At 39.4% G+C, this 17,812-nt stretch overlaps 1 protein-coding gene across 1 annotated transcript in view; it reads left to right on the top strand.

The window, feature by feature from the left end:
- Positions 1-210: 210 nt before the first annotated feature.
- Positions 211-17,812, top strand: part of PPP1CB (protein phosphatase 1 catalytic subunit beta) — a 29,437-nt gene continuing 11,835 nt past the window's right edge. The window contains exons 1-4 of the mRNA XM_085055031.1: positions 211-488; positions 13,097-13,228; positions 16,558-16,788; positions 17,135-17,239. Coding sequence (XP_084911157.1) covers positions 437-488; positions 13,097-13,228; positions 16,558-16,788; positions 17,135-17,239 — 520 coding nt within the window. The 5' untranslated portion in view covers positions 211-436. The remainder of the gene's footprint in view (positions 489-13,096; positions 13,229-16,557; positions 16,789-17,134; positions 17,240-17,812) is intronic.

Genomic DNA, 17,812 nt, shown 5'->3' with positions numbered 1-17,812 from the left:
GGGTGACACGGGGGTGACACGGGGGTGACACAGGGTGTCACAGCGGCTCCCGGGTCTCGTTTCGCCGCCCTCAGCCCGCCGCCGCTCGAGGCCGCACGGACACTGCCCGCAGCAGCGACCGGCCGCGCTCGCTCCGCGCCTGCGCACCCAGCCCTCCGCGCCTGCGCGCTGCCGGGGCCGAGCGGCGGCGGCGGGCGAGGCGGCACATGCGCCCTGGCGGCTCCTGAGGCGGGGAGGAGGCGCGGGGAGGAGCGGTAGCCGCGTCCCCCCATTTAGCTGCGAGGCAGCGGGAGAAGCCGGGCGGCCGCCGGGGACCGCCGGAGGGGGGTGGGGGGAGCTAGTGTCGCCGCGGCCGCCGCTCCCTGCTGCTCCTCCTCCGTGGAGCGCCCTCCACCCCGCCCTCTCCCCGCCCGGGACCGAGTCTGGTGGCCACAAAATGGCGGACGGGGAGCTGAACGTGGACAGCCTGATCACCCGGCTGCTGGAAGGTGAGCGGGGAGCCAGAGGACACGGCCGCCGCCGCCCGCGGGAAGAGCCGGGGCTGCCGGCGCGGTGCGGGGCCGGCGGGGGCAGCGCCCTGCCCGGGGAGGCGGCCGGGAGCGGCTCGGCGCGTCCCGCCGGTGCCCCGAGCCCCGGCCCTGCCGCCCCGCCGAGGGAGGAGGGGCTGCTGGCGTTGGGGGGTGCCCGCCCTGTCTGTCTGCCTTCCTATTTAACATAGAGGGGGGGGAAAAATAAAAAAGCCTCGTTTTCCGTCTTTCGTTCCTCACCCCGCTGCAGCTGGCTGCCTGCGGGGCGAGCCGGGGACGCCTCGCTAGCTGAGCTCTTGAGCGGCCTTTCCCCCGCCCCTCCGGTCGGATTGTAGTCGTAAGTCCTCCGTGTGTAAAATTGCGTCTGCGAGCTGCGGTAGGTGTGGGGCTGTGAGTACGTGAGTGTCGATGCGAGCAGAGGGATTTAGTGCGCTGACATTCCTCAGCCTGCCTACGGGGCAGGCTCCAGAAGTGGCTCTCACGGATGGCTGTTCAAGCTGTGGAGTGGTTTTTGTGCGTTAAGTAGGGATTCTGCCCTTGAAAGTAGCGAAGAAGCTGACTTAGTGCCTGCTTTTAGAGAAGCTGAGGAATTATTGCTAGCGTTTTCTTTTTATTTAAGTTATGTCTTGAATGTTTAGTCTTCTTGGGCCTCTTCTGCCATTAATCTTTCATTCCACATTCAACAAATACCTGGTATGCTGGAGATGAGATGAGAGTATTTGCATGGGTATGCGGTGTTCATTTATTTGGTTGCTGTACTCCTTAGATAGTTGGATCACATTGCAGAAGGCTTATAGAAAGGAATTTATGGAACATGTATAGTTTGGGAAGTCAAACAAGTCTTGTAAGGCTGAGTTTTGTTCAGCCGAGTTACTACAAAGCAGGAGGTTTAGGGCTTTAAGGACTTTTTAGTGGCTGCTATCTGGTCTTTTTTGATGTGAGAATTATGAGCAGGAAAATCAGTTTTTAAAAATACAGAAAGTCTTTGGACAGTTGTGCTTATGTTTGTGATTTAAGGTGTGCAGTGTAGTGTACTATGAAGAAACAAGTATCAGTTGAAGTTTCTCTTTGATCGCTAATGCAGATAAAACTCCCTTTTTCTGGGTGTTGAAACTCAGATTAATAGGTAGGTTTTTAAGACAAACCAAATAATAACCTAGTAACTTGACTTTGTAAGGCAGATTTTGTTTGGTTTTTTTTTTTACATCAGGATGCATGTATATTTTGGGTTCTGGGGTTTTTGAGACACTTTAAATAATATATTTGAAATATAGCTGTTTCACATCAGGGTAGTTATTTAAATATAGATTGATTTTAGAGGAGGGGATTCTGCAGTGTTTTGGTGTGCAGCTTGTTGGATTGTTCTGTTCCATCTTAAATGTTACTCTGCTTTTTTTTTTTTTTCTGAAGACTTTTAAAATTTGTGTTCCATACATACACTGTAAATACTTGTGTTGCAACTTTGTAGCCTTTTGGGTTATGCTTCTTACCTTGTGTTTGAGCAGCCTCACCTGTGCTTTTTGTTTTCCATAGTACTTTAAAATCTAGGGATATATGTATGTAGAACTGAGCCAAGCCTTGCTTATAATTTTTCTTCTCTGTTTCTGAGTCTGTTTTTAACTCTGAGTAGAGATTAGGAAGATTTTTAATGGAAATCGGGTGTTTTCTCTCTCCTTGTCATCTACTAACAGTGGAGGAGTGCCTTGTACAACATCTTGTATTTGAAATGTAATAGGTAATTCTTACAGGTTTTGTTTGAAAAAAATTGCAACAATTAAAAGAATGCATTATGTGTGGATTATTTTTCGCTCCTTTTAGTATCTTTTGTTGCCCTGCTAGCATATGGTATTCTCAGCTGTGGTTCAGATAGTAGTGCTGCCCAATGAAGTTTTTTTGGTTTTTTTTTTTTTTTGTACAATTGGCAGCTCACATTCTGGAGCTCATGCTGTTGCTTAACTGACCTGTTCTGGTAAAGTGAGTATGAATCTCTCTCCACACTGGTTGTGCAGAAAAATTGCTGTTGACTCTTATCTCCAGTTAAATTGTTTAAAGCAAGTTGTTTGGCTCCATTACTCACACTTCAGCTTTGACTTAAAAGGATAAGGAAACATGGCTTTTGTGGTGTAAGTGTAAGCACAGTCAAATAATAAAAAGACACTTTCATTAAATGTTGTCATGCAGAATATATTTAGTCCTTCTGGTTGCTTTAAGTGACGTAGATGGTTTTAAGTTTGAATAACAGTCTACAGTTGTCTCTCAGTGGCTGCTACACATAATTTTTCAAGGGTAGCAAATACATATCAAAAGCCACAGCAGTAGCAAACGTCACGGCTGTCAGTGGGTTGCTGGGTGGTGACACCTGTTTCTAGGCTGTGATATTAACTGTCAGGACTTCTTGCTCCTACTTTAATTACGTTGCTCTAACTGTTTTTATCCTTGTTGCTTCTGGGTTATATGACACGTTAACTTGCCTTTTGATTGGAATTACCTACTTAGATTGTCTTACTTCTGTATGTTTAGTTGTGGTTTTGGTTGTTTTTTGAGATATCCATATGAAGTGGCCTATAGCTGGGCTGCTTGGGAGAATTCATCCAGAACATCTTCTCAGTCCTCAAGGAGTGTGCCTGCATGCTTATCTTGAATGTATACTTAGTGATTTTGGAGATCTTTTGAGTGCTGAAAGCCTGATTGGGTAACTCTTGAGTTAAATTTGGAGAAAGTTTTCATAAAGACTCACCTGGATCAGGGTGTAATGCGTGTTGATAGTCTTCTAGGACATTCGCTTTTAATTTTCATATTCTTTAGCTTTTAATTTCCTTGTTCTTTTGCATATACCACATTCTTATCCTCTATTCATTGGTTAAGTGGCGAATTTAGGAGTGGTAAGAGATTGTTTTGAATTGACTTTCTCTTGCAGTGTGTCTAGTACTTTGCCACTAGTTAGTGATACCTTATAAATAACTACTGTTTGGAGGAAAGTAAAACACAAGTGTATTTATGAAGTCTGAACATAGGAACACTTTCTCTTACTTTGTCTCTGTCTACCAGGTACTTTCTACCAGATATAAATTCTCATTCCTTTTGCTTTCCTGGAAGAATAAAGGAGATGCTGGTGCTCTGACACATGTGCCTCACTAGTTTGGAGATACCTTGAGTTTTGTTGTCCATCATGAATTAATCTACAAAGATTTACAGGTCATTTAAACACAGAATTCCAAAGCTTTGCTAAAATACTATTAGAGTGATACATGACCATGAAAGTGAATAAGCCAAATTCGTTTAAAGGGTGTTTCTTTCTTGTACTGGCATTCAGATTGGCAAGTCAGGCTTAGCTATGTTATGGTACACAAGGATGATGGTCTTGTTTTTGCTTCAGTGTGTGCACTTTTTTCCTGTTTTTATTTTTTTCCTTCCTACCTTCCCAGCTATGCCATCTGGTGGATAGATTTTTCCCAGTCTGTTCTAGTTGTGGACAGCACAGGAATATGCACACATGAGACTGCCGTGAGTAGATCATGTGTGGAATACAGAATCATAGAATGGTTTGGCTTGGAAGGAGCCTGTCAAGGTCCCCTAGTCCAACCCCTCTCCAGTGAGAGCGGCAGCTTCAACTAGATCATGTTGCTCAGAGCCCTGTCCAGTGTGACCTTGAATGTTTCCAGGAATGGAGAATCCACCACCTCTCTGGGCAACCTGTTCAGTGTTTCATTGCTGTCATTGTAAAGAAATTTCATCCTTATATCTAGTCTTAATCTACTTACCTGCTTTTTCTTTTCTTGGTTTGTTGGCTTTTTTTTTTTTTTTAGTATAAAACCATTACCCTTGTCCTATTGTCATGTTGCAACATGGCCTCCTAAAAAGTCTGTCCCCATCTTATAAGCCCTCTTTAAGTGTTGGAAGGCTGTGATTCAGGTGTCTCCTGGAATCCTACTCTCCGAAGTGAGCAGAGAATCTCTTGTCGACGTAGTTTTTTCTCTTAGTCTCTTAGCAGCTGAAATTGCTACTTGTGTTTTACCTCCTCTAAGAATACCATGTATCCCTATCTGGGAATTTCCCTGAAATTTGCAATAATGTTGAGTTAAATGGGTGTACCAGGTTTACGTTTCAGCCAGATTCAAAGCTAATTTAAATTTAGTGATGTGTGGAAAAGGTTACCTCTATATCAAAGCAAAGATACTGGAATAGGTGTAACCTTGATTTGTAAAGAGTGCTGTGAATGGTGTTAAGTTAAACTTCCATATTTCTCTCGGGGTATTAGGCTTCCTGGTTTTGTGTTGTCTGTCTCTTTAAAGTTCCTGGATATAAGGCAGCCCCCAGCTGGGCTGGCTCTCTGCTCTTTTAAATGTATATGTGTCTGTCTTAGTAAACACTAGAGAGTTTACCATATGGGAGAGAGGATGTACTTAAGGAAACCCAGACATGTAGTAACCTTAGGTACAGGGTGGCTTTCTGTGATGGCTTCATTTATATTGCTGTACAAACAAATTTGCCTTGTCTAGGCGAGACACCTTGCTTGCCTAAATCTAGCTGACCTATTTAAAATTAACAATTTGAATTAATCTGACTGAACTTAATGTGGATCTTTTATAAAACAAAATTATTTTTGGCGAGGCTGAGGGCTGCTAGTTCTGATAGTACCGATGCACCAAGGAAGCTGGGAAATACTCAAGGAGAGAATTGTCAGATTACCATTACAAAATAGTTATTGCTTCAGTGTTCAGCTAAAAGTGTGACTTTTATGATTGCCTTAATAAAGCTGGTTGCATGGTATACTTACTGTGTCATATGATGTCTTCTAAGAAAGCTGCAAGTTTCAATTTCTTTTTATTTTTGAGGTCTTACAGGTGATAAACATAGAAATTTTAATATTAGTCAACTTTTTAAATGAAAGCTGGATTTGAAATTCTTATGAAATGATTTTTTTTTCCATATTAAAGTTATATAGAGAATTCTGGTCAAATCTGCTGTGTTCAATAACATATTTCTTATTTTGTAAGTGCGTTAACTAACTAACGTATTCAGCCAGCCTAATGGTATGGTATTATGATATGGTAGTAGTGCTTGCAGTTCCAGCCTCTGTAACTGATGCTGAAAAAGAGAGGTAGTTGTTGAGAAGGAAAAGAGATCTTAGTGCTGTTGCAAAACAATATAAACAAACTATGGAGGTGAATCTTGAATAAACAGGAGTTATTACCTGGCTTGGTGTGAAATCACTGGATAATCTGCTACTAGAAACACAAGCAAGAACAACTTTAAAGGGAGTTTTTTGTAAAGTGTTCTTTAATATATATTCTTAGTCTTTAAAGAGAGAAAGAAAATAGGCAGTTCTGGTGTGTTTCTAGGAGGGTAGGTATTGTATTAACCAGGGAGGAGGGATAGAAGAATGAAGTCTGTTTCTGGATTTGTACAGCAGTGCAGATATCAGCGTCTTCATCTTTAGCTTTATAAGTGCATGGTGAATGGAATGGTTGGCTTGAAAAACTGCATTGAAGGCCAAGAGCCCAGCATCAGGCAATGTGTGCTGGTGTTCTTTGTTCTGTCTGGCTATTTGGCCACTTGAAGGCCCCATGATTCAGTAACTTGTTTCATGTAGGCACTCTGCAGCACAGGTTTTACTTGAGTCATTCAGTGTCTTGCTCACTGCACAGCTAAATCATAGCATAAAAGGAGAGAAGCACTGTTCTTATTTAAGATAACTGCAACTATAAAGTATTGAAGTTTCTCTTAAATGGTCATTAGTTACCACTTTACGTATGTAACTTTTTTTAAAGAGGAAGAAACCTCACTGCTAAACCCTAGGTTGTGGTGAAGACAGCATACTATATTTGGCTTTCACTCAGTAACATCAGATCCAGTATTTAGTGAAGGGGAGTGTATAGGGGAATCCACTCTGCACTACTGCCTGAGCTGCCTGTAAATGTAGTAGGTATTAGATTTATAATTTAAACATTGAAATGAACCTTCTGTTGTGTGATTTGTCTCAGTACATTGACTGGGACATCTTAGTTTAACAGCACCATCTTTCCTCTGTTTTGTGGGTTTGGGGTTTTGTTTTTGGGGGGGAGGGGTGTTGGTTTTTAGGTTTTTTTTAATACCAAGTTTGATACAAAGCTTTTTGTGTGTATATCCCATATAATCATGTTGGTTAAGGACCAGAGACACTGATGTATGTGCAGAAGTTAAACCTAGTGTTTTGAATTATTACTTCAGTAACTTCTCAGTACTTTTGAGAAATTATGAAGTAACTTTGTAATTTATCTTTGCCTTCCTTGAATTTTAGGAATTTTATTAGCACTGCTTTAGGGGAAAAGAAAAAATTTTTGAGAAAGAAGCTGAAATTGTTTGTTTCATGAAATTTTTATGCTAGGTTAGCCATGTAAATAGACTAGGACAGGAATTATAATACAGGACACTGTATAATGTGGCATGATAGAGGCCTATACCTTATGTTTTGCTGGTTGCTTGAATATTAGTTTTGAGTGTACTTAAGCAAACAGTAAATACAGAACATGTAATCTTGTCCTTCAACATTGAATTCAGCAATTCTTGGAAACACATATGATACAGAATGATTGAGACATCAGTTAGCTTATGGAACTTCTCTGTGAGGAAGCAGGTGGTCCATGAAAAGCTAAAGGAATTGTAAAGGTTGGTGTAGAGACACTTGCATGTTTTCATGGGTGAACTGGGGCATCTCCTGAAGCAATTTTACATAGTCGTTTCTAATAAAGCTCCTTGTCCATGAGTATTAATTTTGCTGGATAGTATGTATTTTAAGAATGTAAATTCAAGTTCAGTAGAACAACACCACTTCATTGTTAGGGGGTTTTTTCTAACTGAAGGCTCGGGCGCTCTCTGTAGTGAACTTGTGAGATGTTAAATAAGCCTGCTAAAATGAGTTCACAAGCAATCACTGTTCTTCAGCAAAATACTTAATATCAAGGTCATCTAGTGAAGGCAGTTTTAGAAAGACTTTGAGGTTACTTGGATATAAAAGCACAGTTTTACAGGAAAAAAGAACTCCCTGGAAGACTGATTCTTGTATTGTTAGTGGGAAGTTTGGGTGATGTACCCTAGGAAAGGTACAGGGCTTTGCTGGGTACGCTGCAGAAGAGCTGTGTATTCAGCAATGTGTTCTTGCTGAATTGAGCAAAGCTCTAACAGGTTCATTTACATTATTGTTGTCCACCAGTGTAACTCGTGAATGAGAGCCATTCTAAGCTTAGTTCTGTCGCAGCAATGCTGAAAAGTTTAAAACTTGTGTTGCTGGCTTAACTCTGTTTTGCTGCAAGGTAGGGAGTAGCTGCTTCTGGATGGCAGCTGAACAAGTTAAATAACAGAAGATATTCTGAAGGAACAGAAGTTTTGCTTTCAAAATTGAGAGTTGCTTTTAAAATCCAATATAGGATTCCAGACTTAAGCTCATGAAAGTATGTGTTTTAGATTTCAAAAATACTGAGAGCAGATAACTGCAAAACATAGTTCCAAAATCCAGTGCGAGGACTGCTTGTTTTTTTTCCCCAAGTCATGGGTAATGCCACCTTTAGCTTTCAAATCTGTTCTGCTCCTACTATGACAGGCTGTTCAGCATTTGCCAAGTACTTCAAAGTACTTTTAAGTACAAAAAAAATAGTTAAATGTCGGAGTTGTTAATCACCAATGATTAAACATCCCACAGAATGGGGGGGGGTGGTAGCGTAAGCTCAAGGGAATTGCTTGTGTTCAATTTGTAAAATTGCATGCTTGCAATCTTGTGTTGTAGTTTGGGGTGGTTTTTTTTAGATCTGCTCTGGCAAAATAGATTTCTAAAGCCATAATTTCAGAAATAAGCTTGGCTGGAGTTCCTGTGAAAAGAAGCAGAACCAGCTGCTTATTCTTTCACTAGTCCTTGCTACAGTTCACAGAGACTGTATTCTTCAGCCCGGGTAACTATTTAGATTACATTTTTGATTTGTTGTGTCTTTGTTCTAGAAAGAATATATCAGTTCACTGACGCAGTTTACTGTGTGGCTTTTGTGTGGCCACATAAATGCATGTCTGCAAAAAAAGCAGAGTGCAGGGAAAGGAGAGTGCTTATTAGCAATAATGCTGACCCAATTTTTTATGAGACTTGGGAGACGTCTGTCTGGGTTTTAATATTATGATAAAATTGTGAGTGTTATGTCCAGTAAATGGGACACTGTGATCTTGGAGGCCAACACCATGTAAATGCTTACGGTAGCTGTGCATGCCATAGCTGACTTAGTAATTGAAGAAACTGTTAGTGATGGCACAAAAGGAGCAGCTTAGTTGCTTAGACAGAAGCACACCAGAAGCAGTGTGACAGAACAGGTTAAATACATTTTTTGCATTTAATAAAAGGCTATGGGGAAAAAAAGCAATGCAAGTGGAACTTCCAACAGCCAATTCTTGATCCAGTTTCCTTAGTGTTACTTATTTTCCTCCTTTCCAGTATTGCCTTATATAATCTACTACTCTCTGGCATGAGTTTGGAGGGATTTAACAAAAGTATTTTTTGCTGAAGTGTTTCTTACCTGCCACTGTGCAGTTCATGTCTTGGATTGCTAATTACTGTTACTGGACTTCTTATGGTTGCTTACTAAAGATTGTGTAGATGTAGAGATTATTCTAATATTAATTAGAGCAGATTTTGGATGACTATAGGATCTGTTGTGCTAAAAGAGTAGCTCAGTGTTCAATGCATATATTTGCTTTTATTTCTTTTCATTTCCTGCTATGTCACTCTGCTTGAAGCTCACTGCTGGAAAGGTTTGTTCTGTCAAAGCACTATGTGCATGTGTTTGTGTATTGCAACAGGAATTGCTGCCCCTACTGCCCCTACTGAAAGGCTAGTTTATGTAAATCGAAACTTATTTACAGCATCTGCATTTTAGATTAAAGAGAATAATTTACCTTTAATATTGATACGGTATTTCTGCTCTGGGTAACTGACAGCTGTTAAAATTGGTGGTTTTCCCAATGCTGTCAAAGGTTTTTTTGTGAGCTACAGATTTTGCAATGTGTGAAGCTATGACTTGAGTAGTTAGCTATAGTAATTCATATATGAGTCTGAAAAACATCTTACACTCTTGATCTGGTTCTTAGAACCTCCCCTTCAATCTGTTCTTGGATTTGGCCTTTGAAAAACTAAATGCTGTATTGTTTACAATCCATACAAGGCTCAGCTGAGTTAAGGGAACTTGAACAAAATTCTAGTTGTAATGTAAGCTGCTGAAATAAGTGCTTAGTCTTACTTGTGTACTTGTACCACAGCTGTGGCACATCTGTTCCGGATGACTACTTGGCAAACCTTTCAGTGCCTTTGTGAATCTAGTGAAGTGCTGAGACTTTCAGAGTCACAGGAGCCTCTCATTTTTCTATACGTAGTACCTTCGTTGCTGATCAGGGAACTGTGAGAAGAAACTGCTTTTGTCTTAATTAGTACTGATGATTATTCCTCATGAAATCCCAGCTTTGTATTATTTCAAGTGTAACTGAACTTGGATCTACTTTGCTCTGTGGAGCTGTGGACTGTTTGGGTGGAGGGTGCCTTTGCAAAGGTGTGATGGCTCAGATCTGCGCCCTTCCCAAAGGATGGAAGTGACTGCAGCTATCATTAGGTGTGTCTTTCTCCTCTTCTGAAAGTGTCAGAGTTGTCTCAACCTGGAAAATCGGAAGTAAGGTAATAAGGTACTTCGTTGATTTGTCTGTTGAGGACTTCCAGGATTTGGGGCTCTAATATTAGAAGTAAAGAACTAACATCATGGCGCTGGATGCACTGACAGGCAGTTAATCATGAAGTCAGGAACTGCATGTTCACTCTGTATTCTCATGAAAAAATCCAGCAATACTCAAAGCATCAATCCTCTAATGCAAATGTTCCAATAATACTTTGAAACTCCATGTGAGTTTCAAAGGAAGTTAAAGGCTGATGTTGTAAGTAATATTGATTGGATCAAAGTTACTTTAAGTATTATGGGTACCCTACTTGATCTGTTACCTCAGTTTTTGTCTCAATGTTTGGTCTGGTGCTGCTTCTAGACATTAATGTATATGGTGGACTTTTCTGGGTTTGAAATATATCCAGAACTAGAGTGGATATAACAAGTGTGCAGTTCCACTTCTTGGTTTTGATCTGTGTGAAATAGCATAATTCTGGTGTTGCAAAATATCATGAAAGTAGTTAAATACAGAAGAGAATGTAATTGCTTATGGTTGAAAGAATGCTCCGTCTGTAGTGGGAAGACATAACTGGAAAGCTGGTTGTGCTGCATGGTGCTTTGGTATGACCTTGTTGCAAGCTGTGGGTCTAAAATACAGCCATTGTTTAAATAAAATTATACCCATTGTAATATGAAGACTCTACTTGTTCAGGTAGGAGCTTGTGTATAATGGTAGTTTATTATGCCTCTCAAAAAGAGTTTCTGGTCTCTGAAGGGATCATTATAAGCTATTGGAATGCAAGCATTTGAAACAAAGATTATTGGAACATTTTGGTACCTCACAAATTGGATAGTCAAGTCCTGTGCAAAGCTGTCAAGCCTGAGGAGTTTTTTTCTTTCTTGCTAATAATTGGGCTGAAGATGTATCTGTAAGAACATCACTCAGATGTTTGAGATGTGATGAAATGGAAGCCTGTAGGCATACATTGTTTGCAAGTCACCTTGATTGTTTCTGATGTAGGCCTTTGTATTCTCCTAATATGTAAACCAACATCTTAATGCATGAAGAATAACAACATAAAAAGTGTTGCTAAAAAGCTGTTTGCTTTTTCAAGTGTAGTTGAAATCTTAATTAGCAAGAGGAATGTGACTTACCATGTGGTAAATATCACCTGGTAGTGATTCAGAGCTTCACTGAAAGAAGTACTGTATGCCACAGGTTTTTTTTTTTTCTTTTGTGAGGTTCTAATGAGCTAAGTATTTCCAATATATCCTCAACTTCAGATAGACTATTCCTCCTGCTATTTTGGCACTCAAACTAGCTGTCCCAGCATCTAATTTCACATCTCTTCCCTGCTTTTGAAAACCACTCTTCAGTTCTGCCTTTTCACGTCCGTGTGACTGTGTCCTAACATCTGTTTAACAAGTGTCTGGTGTTAATGAAAAATAAATATGTATAGCACAGTGTCGGAAGGGTCAGATGTGCAATTACACTGGGACAAATATGCAGTGATAACCAGAGCACAGCTTTTTGAGCTTAACACTTTGGACTGTAGTACTGTGTGACCTAGGACAAACTCTTTTCCCTTATATCCTATCTTCCCCATTGCACAGTATAGATAATGCTAGATGTAATTATACGGATCTCCTCCGTAAAGTAGGTTTCCTAGGAACTAAACAGAAATAAGAGGAAAAGGGAGGTTGTGTTAAATTAGGAAAAAAAAAAAGTTGCAAGCTTGCTCTTCTGTTCTGGAGAAGGAAAGTAGGTGACCTAGGAATTTGCTATATATGAACTAGTTTTTGCTCTTGCTCACAATTTTATTAAACTAACTGAAGCTGCTGCTAAAATTTTTTACAAAGTAATGTCTTACTATGCTTGAATTTGAAAGCATTTGAGCTGCAAAAGTTTCATACTACCTTGCCTTGTAGGTACTACCGTGGTTTAAGGCTGAAAGTTGCTTTTATCTAGAACAGATGGCAGGACAGGATGTTCACCTGTTGTAGACTCTGATACATTCTGGCTTATTAGTTTGAACTCTGAAGGTTGGTTTATGCTGAGATTGAAGTAAGATTTATTTTGAGATTTATGTAAGACTGAACTGGATTGGCCAAAGTGAAGACACATTTGTTCTATTTTGCTGTCTCATTAAAAACACATTAAAACCTCTGACAGGGGAACCATACAGATACTTGTAGAAAGAAACAGCTGCAGATAAACTTGCCAGAGGATGTTGGTTGGAGTGCAGTGACATGCAAGTGCTTTCGAAAACTTACGCTAAATATAGTTCTCAGTACCTGACTTACAGGTTTTGTGAATTCAGTTTCATTCTAATTAGAATGTTCTTGGCTGTAAAATTTCAATAATTTAAGAGCCATTATATATGAAAGTGTTATCAAACTTTTGTAGTTTTTAGTGTGATGTTCCTAATATGGCAGCTTCAGCTGCTGAAAGTGTAAACATAATCATGCCTATGATTTTTCCTTTGTATTTAACTAGCCCTGTTGAACTTAAATCCTAAAGAAGTTTACCTTGTGTTAATGTGGAAATGTTTTCAGGTTTTCCTTTCTCAAGGTTTTTCTTCTCTATTGTGAATACTCTAGTATAAAGGGATTGTTAAACACTTCTTAAAATTGCTATTTAACCAGGTATGGACAAAAGCATGGCTTAAATTGTTCTCTTCTGAAAACCTGAGTCAACAGGAATGCATGCAGACCTTATAGCACAGACTGCTACACTGTCAGAGATAAACTTTAGAATTCGTTGGACAGCATAATTCCAAGGTATTTGGTACATATGTGGAATGTGATGCTGGCTTTTATTCAAGTATAGGTTTTAAATACGGATCATCTGCACTTTGCTGTATATCTGTGTGTAGTTACCTTCAATTGTTAAATATCTCATTTCAGTACGAGGATGTCGCCCTGGGAAGATTGTTCAGATGACCGAAGCAGAAGTTCGGGGCTTGTGCATAAAGTCACGGGAAATATTTCTTAGCCAGCCTATTCTCCTGGAGCTAGAGGCACCTCTGAAAATTTGTGGTACGTAAGCTTAATAAATACATGTTTTATGTAGGTGTTTTCATCTAGTTCTGTGCTGGGGGGATTGGAAGAATACTGAGACAGGCAAATGATCTTGAGTTGGGATTAGAGGGAGGTCTTCAAAATCGTAGATGTAGTTTTCAATTTAGATTGTATTAAGTGAAGAAAAAGCAGCTAGCAGTTGGTAGAATGCTGATGCTTCTCGTACTACTGTGGAGTGAGTTTCCTTAGCAATAAAGATTGCTTGTGCCCTTATCTAGTGCAAATTTTGCAACCTGTCCCTTGCTTGCACAGAGCTGCTGCTCTTCTGATCGCTATTTCAGAAAGCAGTTAGCTGCTTTTAAAAGACTCAAATGTTGCATGTTGCAGTTGCTCAATTCAACGCATAAACAAAACAAAGACCCTGTGAAATGAAACACTTAAAAAATTGAAAGCATTGTTAGTCTTTCAACCAAAGTAAAACTGAATGAAGACTGTTAAATTAGGCTAACAAATTCCTTGAGCTTTTCAGCAAGTTTTAACAAACATCAGTATTACTGTGAAACGCAAATAAAAGTAAACGTGTGGGTTTTACCTCTCTAAGCCTTTATAAGATGCTAGACTTCTTCCAGAGTACACTGTTATTACGAGCTTGTAAAAAATGGTTAAAAACTATTGTAAATACCAGACTGTAATCATCCTTCAACTTGTTTATTAACAATAGGCAATGTCTTTGAAAGTATAAAATTCCTTGAATTAGACTTTTTAAAGTGTCATAATATTAAAGGGGAAGCACACTTTGTATTTGTTACTACTTACATCCTCAAACATAGATTAGCTTCCTCCAGGCAGACCTAATGTCTCCAATGTTTCTTACATTAAGAAAGGATGTTACCAATTAAAAGAACCCAAAACCCAAAATAAAACAGCCAAACCCACAAACAAACCACTAATGACAAAGTCATTTTTAAATGACTAATTGCTTGGTAGGGTAGGGAGGAAAAACCAGCCCAGCTTGCCTAATGACAAAGTTGAAGGTAAAATGCAGCTTTATCGCATTGTTTTCTTTAGACTTTTCACTGTAGTATAGTCTTATTGTATTCCTAGATGAAGAAAACATGGAGACTCAGGTGGATTGTACATAAGTCATGGTCTGCAAAGAATAATTGGCCTGCTTCAAAGTTAGCTCTTCCTCATCTGCTTAAATTGAGGCAGTTGAAAGCACTGTTAGGTGTGCAATAATAGGGTAGATAATGCACAGTGAAACGAGCCATTTGTTATCTTTAAATCGGATTCCAAACACAGTGAAAGTACCAGGAAGTGTCAGGTGTATCTAAATTTAATATTAGAACAATTGTGAAAGCTGCATTTAGATAAAAGTGAAAGAAAGATGATCGCTTCACCAAAAGCAAAATATGCAGCTGGTACTGCTTTGAACTATTATTTTAGTGTGTTCAGGCAATGCCTGAGGAACCATTATAGGATTGTCTTGTCTTACAATTGAGTCAGTTCAAAATAAGCTCTTCATCTTGAATGGCTTTGTTTTAATATAAGATGAAAGATGCTCTTATGTAAATGTCCATTTTTAAATAGATGTGGCTTTTAACGTAAGTCTTTGTATCTGGTAGACTTCAACTTGTGCTTACATGACGCTGTATTTTAAAATACTAAGTGCCTTGAATGGAATGGTAAATGCCTTGGTCCCTTTATAAAATTGTTTCTGTAAAATGTTCTTTTAGCCATTAAGTGCATTTATCCCTCTGGTGCATGTGTGTAACTGAAAGTAGTTATAGACAACGTAATTACAATATTTTCTGTTGTGTGTTTACTTGGTAGTTAATTCTGTTAGCCCTGAAGTCTGGGGATTTGATAACGTGGTTCTGGAGTACTAGACTCAGCATAGAAATGGTTTGTTGAGGAGTCTTCTATGTTTTCTTCGGGTTGTGACCTGAAGACTTCTAAATACCAATTAGAATACAAATCATTCTTGTTGCAACATATGTGAAAAATATTTTAGCCAGTGGACCTTCAGATTGTGTCTGAAATTGGGTACTGGATATTGATCACCTTTATAAGAAGAAATTTGGAAAGTGATTCTTCTCCCTGAGTTGAGAAATAGTTATGGGAGAATGCTGCCTAAAGTAAGAAGTATTGCATTTTTCATGGAATGTTTAAAGGAATGTAATATGGAATGTATTCTTCTTACCACTGTATGCTTAAAGAATTGAACCAGAGAGCATACAGATTTGGGACCCTTTTTTCTAAGATTAAAAAAGTGGTGTGGATTGGTTTTTTTTATTCTTTTGAGGCCATAGTAGCTTGTGCTCTGCTGGAGAATAACTGTGCTGAGCAAAGTCAGGATTTTGCACTGAACAAGCAGCAACGGTGAAAATACATTTATATAATGGCTCGTGTACAGGACCAGGAGGAACTGAATCTAAATAACATACAGCTTGTACTGAAGGCTTTTGGCATATCTGTTTTGCATCCAGTCACTCTGGTAATGAGTTTCTCAGTCAGCTAGAATACATTGTATGTATGTTGCAAGTTACTGTAGAGCAGCTTTGGTATCTTCACCTTTGTGGACAGCTCATGCGTAGTTAGCTTTGGCTGCTCGGATGTGATATACTGTGGTGATGTAACACAAAGCTGTCCATGGGAAGCCTAGTTAATTTTAAAGCTGGCAGTGTGAAGAGTAACATGACAGGTGTTTTTCCTATGAACAAGCTGCAGGGTTGAGTATCTTGTAAGGGATGTCAGTTTTTGAGTCTCTTTATTGTATGTTACATGCATCAAAGGAGGAGTTAGTCTAAATGCTGGGGGATGGGATTCTTACTACAGCAGTGTTGTGGGAATTGACCTTTGAAGTAAGCGTGCTTTGCCAGCTCACTATTCAGTTTCTCTCCAATCTTTTTGAATTCTATACCATTCTGGTTTTGCAGTAAATAATGGGACTTTTTTGTGATACATTTGTTTCCTGGTCATATACCTGTTCAATTTGAGGTTTTCTCTCTGGCCTTGTTTTAATTTAAATGAATTAGAGCTTGGTTAGAAAGCTTGTGCTTTATTGTGAAGACTTCCATAGCTGTTGGTTTTCAGATTGGCTTCATACTTGACGTAGCAGTTCTGCAGATATGGTGAGTTATTTATATTCTGTGAGTACTTCAGCTTTGGATACTAGTCTGGCTCTTACCTTGGTGGTGCATATTGCCAGCTTTTAAAGGCAATAGTAATGCCTTTTTCAAGATCACTAGATAAAAACTTATTAGCTGGCTTAAATATTCTTGATTTGTGTAAGTCTTTGTGTTGTTGCACTAATCCTTGGGGTTTTTTTTTTATTTTTAATTCAGGTGATATCCATGGTCAGTATACAGACTTGCTTCGATTATTTGAATATGGAGGATTCCCACCAGAAGCTAATTATCTTTTCCTTGGAGATTATGTAGACAGAGGCAAACAGTCTCTGGAAACAATTTGCCTATTACTGGCATATAAAATCAAATACCCGGAAAACTTCTTTCTCCTAAGAGGAAATCATGAGTGTGCTAGCATCAATCGAATCTATGGATTTTATGATGAATGTAAGCAAAATCTATTACTTTTGAAAGACTGTAACAGACTAATATTGTGTTTTGGAAACACTTGTAGTAGTGACTCTTGTGTTGCAAGGGTTTCAGTATTCTGTGAACTTGCTTTGAAACTTTCTAAAAATACTTTTCAAGCCAAGGTTAAAGTCACTCTAGAGCTTTACTATTTTTTCTTCTGCTGTCCTTGAGATGTTGTAAGAGATTGAGACCTATGCATGCTAACAGAAATAAAGCCCTATGAAGACAGTTTGCTAACATTTTTGGTCAGGTTGTGATATGTATTACGGGTTGGCTTTAAAAACCAGTTTTCTTTTCCTAATGTCACACATTCTTCTTATAGGCAAGCGGAGATTTAACATTAAGCTGTGGAAGACCTTCACAGACTGTTTTAACTGTCTGCCTATTGCAGCTATTGTGGATGAGAAGATCTTTTGTTGTCATGGAGGTAAGCTGATGGCTGCTTTTAAAGGCTGTGTCCAAACTGATTTCGGATTAATGCTGTACCAAATGGAGTATGGATGTGTGTACCTGATACTTAGCTGGAGGTATTTAACCTTGTATTGTTTGTAAAGGTCATGCTTTTCTCTGCACTTGTCAGTAGACAGATTTCATTCTTACCTGATAGACACGGCCCTCCTGTGCTTCAGGGGGAAGTACATCTGTAAGTATTGCCCTCAGTTTAGCTCTGTGAAGGATATGTAATGCTAGAATTATTGCCTGACTTGCCACATGACCTGTTGCTGTTACTATGTATCAGTGCAGCTATAGCCAGCAGTGAGGAATGGCTTTCACAGGTAACCTCAACTCTATAGTCTTGGTCTCTTTAACTGTTTTCATAACAGGGTGGTGGAAGGGATCTCCAAGGTCACACAGTCTCACACAGTCAAGCCTGCAGCTTGAAGCAAGACATTTGTTAACTTTGGAGCAGGTTAGACATGGCTTACATGGACTCCATAATGCCTTTGCTGTTAGACAATCTGTCTTCTGTGGGTACCTGTCCCAGTGCTGCTCTGTTCTT

This window comes from Lichenostomus cassidix, chromosome 3, assembly GCF_008360975.1.
Source record: "Lichenostomus cassidix isolate B80296 chromosome 3, HeHo_3.0, whole genome shotgun sequence".
NCBI classification, from domain to species: Eukaryota; Metazoa; Chordata; class Aves; order Passeriformes; family Meliphagidae; genus Lichenostomus; species Lichenostomus cassidix.
The sequence above is the reverse complement of the archived record's forward strand: the minus strand, read 5'-3'. Positions and strand labels throughout refer to the sequence as shown.